Genomic DNA, 7121 nt, shown 5'->3' on the forward strand with positions numbered 1-7121 from the left:
GATTAACCCAGGGACGTTCTCTGGCTATGTCAGAGGTCCAACCTGAGTATTGAGAAGCAACTAAAGAAAAGAAATATTTTTTCCTTCCCTTCACAGTAACTTGCAATGGAAAGAGCATTATGCTCTTTTACACCTGAAATATATTGTCTGAACTCTTAATAAGTGTTAATGAACAAAAATTCAGATTGCTGAAGCAGCAAAATGATATTATATGATAATGGAAATGATCACCATATGTACCTTCTGATTCACCTCGTCCTGGAGCCATTCACCTCCAATGGAATTCTCATGCCCTGCTCGTGCCGATCCTCCTGTGTGTCACGCCCCCCCTCGCTACCTCGTGTGGAATCCCTGTGTTATCAGCTGTTTCTAGTTGTGTCTAATGAGTCCTGTGTGTTTAAGTTAGAGTATGTGTCCCGAGTCTGGTCATTAATGTTGTGCTGTTTCTGTATGTTCTTGAACATATCCTCCCAGAGTAAACCCCGTATTCCCCCGATTCCTCGATTCCTGCCACCAAGATTCCTGCAGACAGTAGGCAAGTACAACCCTTCTGCGATTCATTTTGTTCATTGATGTTGTCGTGTAAAATTTGTCAATGTTGTTCAGTTGTGAAAAACAAAAGCTACACATATCTTTCCAAAACCAACACAGTTTTCTCAAAAAGAATCCAACACGGAACACAGCCATGACGGCCTCTTCTTGCATAGCTGCCAAAGGTGAGGTGGGAGTTACCATCCATGGCTCCTGATTCAGAAATACTTTTCCAATGGTTTCCGTTCTGCTTCAGAAGTGTAGGGGATACGTCAGAATTCATTACTATTGGTGCTAAACACTAGGTTAGGAAAACATGAGGTAGACCACATTGGAGCGATCTCAAAAGTCTGGCCCCTAATACTGCAGCCACACGGGATTATGGGAATGGGGTTTCAGAAGTGAGGGGAGTTCACGTTGGAAGTTGTTCAAAGCCAAATGATATGTTTATTTATGCACCGATCTATCAGATGCTGTTATGTGGAGTGCCTCAAAATTTACCTAAAGAGTAAAACAGAATTTCAGCACGTTGTACACATGGGTCCCGTCACTGTAAAGCATCTCTGAGGTCTTGCATGTCTTGGGTTTTGTCTCTTACCCCTGATTCACCTCATCCTGGAGCCATTCATCCAGACAGCAGCCCAGGTACCTCTGGTTCCCTGTTTCCTGCAATGTTGGTCTCAGGGGCCAGGGGGCAGAAGACCTGGCATGATGGATGGATGGCTCAGGTACAGGTTCTGTCACATACTTTGTTTTGTGAAGGCTAATAAATGTTTGAACCTATAAGCTCTTAGTCCAAGCTGTGACAGTCTGTTTATTATCCATAACTACTTATCAAATGTAAGGTTGAGCAAGCAAACACACAGGGTGGGACTTGCCATGATGGTGAGGTGGCAGTACTAACTATTAAGCCAGCGCACTTCTAACATAATTTGAAAATTTCTATACACTTCCTATAATCCTAAAACTATCCTAAAGACTAAAGAAACAGCTCAAGTGTTCAGGTTTTTTATAGAACTCGGTTTAGCTGTCATGACCCATACTTTCCATCCCCCAGTATGACCAGAAGGGGTCGCTACTGGTTCTCCGGATCCCTTCTGATTCTTCCCAGGTGTGTCTTTCTTGTGATCCTCAATTTTATTTTGCTAATCATCCTCACCTGCATCATGTCAGCCCCTTATTAGTCCTGCATATATGTGCTTCCCAGTCCTATGTTTGCAGTCTGGCCATTCAAGTCGGTCCCCTTGTTGCCTGTGTCCTTCCTGATACTTGTCTTCCTGTTTTGACCCCTCATGGTCCTGTTTGTTTCCCAGTTGCTGTTACTCCCAATACTGCCAACCCTTGTTTTTGTTGCCAAAAGCCCTCAAGTTCTTTGTTTCACAAGCCACAATGCTAAAATAGCTACTTAATGCTAGTTGTCAACCTGGCCAATAGCAAATTAAGCATCTTATATCAGAGCTCTGTTTCGAATGGACAATGCAAAGTTTCCCAGTACTCTCAACATATATGAACCTGACAACAACATTTTTTGTGACAATTTCTGGTAAAGAGATTAATTTAATCCAATTATGTGTCTATGTTGTGTATGGCCTCATTTGCTTAAATTTGCAAATGCATTAAAACATTATTAATAAAACATTACTAGTTAAATAATCTATGCTGTATATTATACATAAATAATGCATAGGCCTATTTTTACTTTAAAGAGATTGTCACAGCATATGGGACTAAGGACTCAAAGGTGGGCGTTTAGAGAAAAAGGGGTTTTATTAACTGAACTGAATGGAAGCAGGGAAATAAACGAGACCACGAGGGGTCAAAACGAGAAGGCTAGCATGGGGAAGGACGTGGGCAGGCAGGAGGGGGGACATCAATGACCGGAGTGGGTCCTGACGAGACAAACAGGTACTGTAATGAGGTAGGTAGCCATGTAGGTGATGAGGGGCAACAAGCAACAGGTGTGACTCATCAGGGCCCGTCAGGGAGGAGAGAGGAGGGTCAGGCAGACATGAAGGGCAGGACGTAACAGATTGCTGCACATCCTTGGCCTCTCATGTGAAACAATTTCCTTCCTTGCCTCACCCACAAAGCATCATCAGATCAGCCACTTGCTTCGCAACACAGGGAAGCTGCAGATGAGTACACTCTGTGCTGTGGTATTTGCATCTGACGCTTCAGCCAGCAATTAGGCCCAGGGGTAGCAAGCAAACCTTAGTAATCCTCCAGCTAGAATTTGCACAAAAGGTGCAGGACGATATAATAAAAAACACTCTCCGCTCTTAGCTCAAACTGACCTAGTGTGTCCATGCACAGACATGGTAGGGTTTGCAAATCTAACTGAATTAATGCAAATCTGTGACCTTAAAACACTTGCATGAGAGAAAGAAAATGTCCAGTCATGGGCTCATTTTTGCTCAGATTTCGGGGCTCAGATTATTTACTGAAGTAATTACAGGGACTGCAGCTCAGTTTACCTGGGACTATAAATTAGGCATAAATCAGGCACTATGAAAAATACTTAACGAAAGCTTGGGGAGACCTAAGTTTGAAACCCCTAACTTCAACTGTGTATACGAGTGAAGGTTAAATAGGATTATTTACTCAGAATCACAGCTCTGAACAGTTAACCTCTAATGAATAATCTGTCAAAAAAAAATAATCATTTAAGTTAATTCATCAGGAGGCATGACTACATCTGATTAATTCTGCTTGGAAAAGACACTGTTACACAACTGCCAAAACAAAAAGCCTTAAAGGACAAGAGCACATTCTCAAACAAAGATTACATACAGAAGGCAAGTTCAGAGCCTGAACTGCTTCATTAAAAAAATAAACGACGGTCAATCACCAGTGCTAATTAATGCAGAGTCAATGTGGCTTAAGTAGAATTTGAAACATGAAGGAACACTGTGTATCCCTCATTCTCTCCAACTCTTTGTTCATTTCCTCATCATCCATTTATCAGACTCTATATCCTTTTCCAGGAGGAAACAATGCAAGCCTTTGTTCCCTAACAGCCCAGTCTCGGTCAGGCTGGCACAGCACCGGGCATCCCATGCCGGTTCTCCACCTGCTAAATGAATCTCACAGGCTGCCGAGTCCTCTCACCTCTCCGCCTGAGTGCCTCGTTAATATCTCTGCTTGCTTGCCATTGGACGCCTCTCTACGCTGGCTGCATCATACTCAGCTGCTAAGCATGCCAAATTTCATTCTGACTCGGCCCCGATCCAGTTATTGGAAAATCTGTAGTTAATTATAAAGGTTAGGCGTGCATACTGCGTGCCTCTGTCCTCAAACTCATAGGGGACTTTGGCTGAGTAGAGTGGTGCAGTGGTTAGCACAGTTGCCTCCCCCATGCAGTGGGACTTGGGTTTGAGTCTGTGTGTGTGGAGCAGTCAAGAGGAGTGTAACTATCTGGCTCTATTGTGCAACTCCTGTGAAGATCTGTAAATTCAGTATGATTGTGGTGAACAGCTTGCAAATAAAAATAACTATTATATAATAATCATCTACATACATTTTTTCTACCAGTTTCTTTGTTTTTAATGTGTTTTGTAGAATACAAAACTGGCACAAGTAACAGGATATTTGAAAAACTAAGGCTTTCAAATAACGTGAAATATTTAGCAGGGATGTGCATCTCCATCAGTGAAGCCGATGCACTGCACATCTCCCCTCGATGCGTTGACAAAAATCCAATGCATTAAAGAAACATCATGCCACTACTAATGCAATATGATATAATTCACTCTTATTGCGACGCAATGCGATTCGACACGATTTGATTCAACATAATGCAATTTAATTAACGGAATTTGATGTGATGCACAAGGTCTTATACTTCTGAACGTTTATGAACCTAACAGGTACTGGTTTCTAGGTTGATAGCAAGAATTCCGTCAGAAACGCATAGTCAATGGCGACCATGATACGACTAGTTTCCAAGTTGGGAGACGGTAGTTTTTTTCCGAAATTATGCCATCAGCACGTTAATGTTACCAGTGCTTGAAGTGGGGAAAAGCAGGTGCTGGTACTCCACTTGTTATTCAGTACCAGGAGATATTGAGAGGTGTCAGTGGTGTGAAGAGAAAAAGACGGAGGTGCTGGTACTGTGTACCAGTGAGAACCGGGCACTTAAAGCAGTGAGTCTTACGGGCCTGTCCTCGACTATAGAATTCTGAGTTAATACCGAGTTAAATGGGAAGCGTTGGCTTGTTGCTACAGCAACCGTGTAAGAGTACACGATCGTCATCCATAGGAACCGTACTTCAAGAAAGCAGCTTATAGTATGACAAGCAAATTGTCAATTATCTATAATGAAAAATGTTATCAGGAATAGGATAAAAGATTTATAAAAGACTGAATATGCATAAATCACTTACGATGAACTATTTTCTGAAAAGCGAGTTATTGATATTGCTTTAATGTAGCTTATTAATAAAGCTTAGGCTTTATACGTATTAAGCATATTTATTTAAATCATGTTACCCTAAAGTATAATTATATAAGTTGAGGTTTCTGGCAGATCCCGTGACTAAAACCATGAATTTCTTTTTAGTCTACGGTTCCTTTGTAAACGCGGGATTTGACTGGTTTCCCCTAAAGTAACATTACATTCATTGACCTAGCAAAAAATATTTTAAGCAAAAAATGTATACCCAGTTTTAGTCATAAAGATTAAAAATTACTTATTTGATGTTCATACATGTTTCCATCCCATTTTTAACCAATCAAGTTCTATGATTGCGTTTACATAGTATTGCTTATTAGCTTCAATGCATGAAGTATATCGCAGAGAACGAGGTATTATCCAAGTATTATCGTACCGATTTTTCTTTTATCCGTTTGTACACGGGGGGACCTTACCTCATCTCCCTGCCCGAACTGTAAACCGAGGTCTACTATATGCTCAGTCCTAACGTAGCCATCCCCGTCTTCATCACACACGTCGAACACCTCCCTAAGCTTCTTTAAAAAGAGTATCCGCTGCTGCTCCGGAGTACCGTTTCCATCCATCCCTTTCTGGGGTCACTATAAGAGCGATACCGAAAGGACCCCAGGACCCGCGCAGCGGCGCCATCGGCGTCCCCACCGCTCTGCTGGAAATCGGAGCGTACGTGACGTCACCAGTATCGTTCTATAAACGGAGGGGAGCGCAGGCGGACGGGAGAGATGGATGTGTAGTGATGCGTCGGAAATAATTACATTAATTATTTAAGCAAACTTCTGCTACTCCGCTTTTTCTGTGTAGTTTGCCCGTTTTACTTTACAAGAATAAGGAAGAAAATGAACGCGCAAAAATATTCCTTGAGTATTTTAAATGAAAGGCATTACAGAAAGCAAAAAACTATTGGGAAGAAAACATTAATTTACATTAAATCAGTTATTAAATAACTCTAGTTGAATGTAGATAGATCCTGTTTTTAAAGTCTAATTTTTTTAAAAGTCCAGCGATCCCTCCATTCATCCAAAGGCACGTTATTTCTGGATCACAAGGTTGAGCGGTTACAGCAATTTAAAAAAATATATGGGTATATCCGATATCCAATAAACGTCCACATGCCTTTCAGTACTGCTAGTCAACAAACAAAGACGAGTGCTGCATATTTGTAGATACACCCAGTGTTTGAACTGGACCCTTTTTTCTTAAGATAAACCCAATTTAGACCCAACGACGCACTTTTTAAAACAGGAATCTTTCTCATTCTTTATCAGTTCGACTATTTTTTCTGTTGGCTGACTGCAGTGGGGTTATAGGCCTATCTGATAAACTCTTCTCTTCGCATGTATCCACAAACTTGGTAAAATCTGATAGCTTCCTTCAATCTTGTTAGGGTCATTTTTGTGGGTAGTCGTGGCCGAGTGGTTAAGGCGATGGACTAGAAATCCATTGGGGTCTCCCCGCGCAGGTTCGAATCCTGCCGACTACGGGGAATCTTTTTAGGGGTGGATAACTAGGTTAACACGCTGATCCGGTGATTGAAAGGTCGCCGGTTGAAATCCAAATAAATTCATAACGTTGGGAATAAAGGCCGTAACCCCCAGCTGCCTCAGGAACTGCCTGACCCCGAATGCTCAACTATAATACGTCGCTTTAGGTAAAAGCGTTTGCTAAATAAATTACATGTAAAATGAAGCTCTTAGGAGGAATAAGCTTCGGATCAGACATTTGCCAGTGATGTGTTAAATCAAGCGGCAAACTACGAGTTTTTTTTACTACAAAAATCGCACATTTTACTGTCAGACGCTTGACGAACGCGTTGTATGGGTGCAGTGATTAAACAGGATACATACCTTATATTAAATTTCATTGTGATGATTAACATAGACACCATTTAATGTAACACTGCAATAAAAAATAAGTACATTTTGAGTCGGGGTAAGTATAATATGTATCTGTTAAATAAATATTCTCATTGTTTATTTATGATAACGTTTCAATTTAATATATCCAGTGGGTGGCGCTGAATTCAGCTGGAATTAAAAGATCGAAGGCGGAAGGTGAGTTCAGCTGCTTGGATTTGTAAGAATTTTGACTGAAAACTATGGAATATTATATGGAATATAAAACTACACAGCACTTAGACAAT

General features: G+C 41.2%; 1 protein-coding gene and 1 non-coding gene across 5 annotated transcripts in view; one reads left to right on the forward strand and one right to left on the reverse strand.

Moving 5' to 3' along the window:
* The window catches only part of rab11fip4b (RAB11 family interacting protein 4 (class II) b), an 84085-nt gene extending 78442 nt beyond the window's left edge, over positions 1 to 5643 (reverse strand). For 3 of the 4 annotated variants that reach the window (XM_072712151.1, XM_072712152.1, XM_023791740.2), the window contains exon 1: positions 5398 to 5643. In XM_072712151.1, the coding sequence (XP_072568252.1) occupies positions 5398 to 5547 (150 nt within the window). In that variant the 5' untranslated portion in view covers positions 5548 to 5643. The remainder of the gene's footprint in view (positions 1 to 5397) is intronic. The other variant, XM_023791741.2, reaches the window with a different exon arrangement.
* Positions 5644 to 6379: 736 nt separating this feature from the next.
* On the forward strand, positions 6380 to 6461 carry trnas-aga (transfer RNA serine (anticodon AGA)). The gene has a single exon. It is a non-coding gene; the product is annotated as a tRNA-Ser (tRNA).
* Positions 6462 to 7121: the final 660 nt, after the last annotated feature.

This window comes from Paramormyrops kingsleyae, chromosome 5 (genome assembly GCF_048594095.1).
Source record: "Paramormyrops kingsleyae isolate MSU_618 chromosome 5, PKINGS_0.4, whole genome shotgun sequence".
In the NCBI taxonomy this organism is placed as follows: Eukaryota; Metazoa; Chordata; class Actinopteri; order Osteoglossiformes; family Mormyridae; genus Paramormyrops; species Paramormyrops kingsleyae.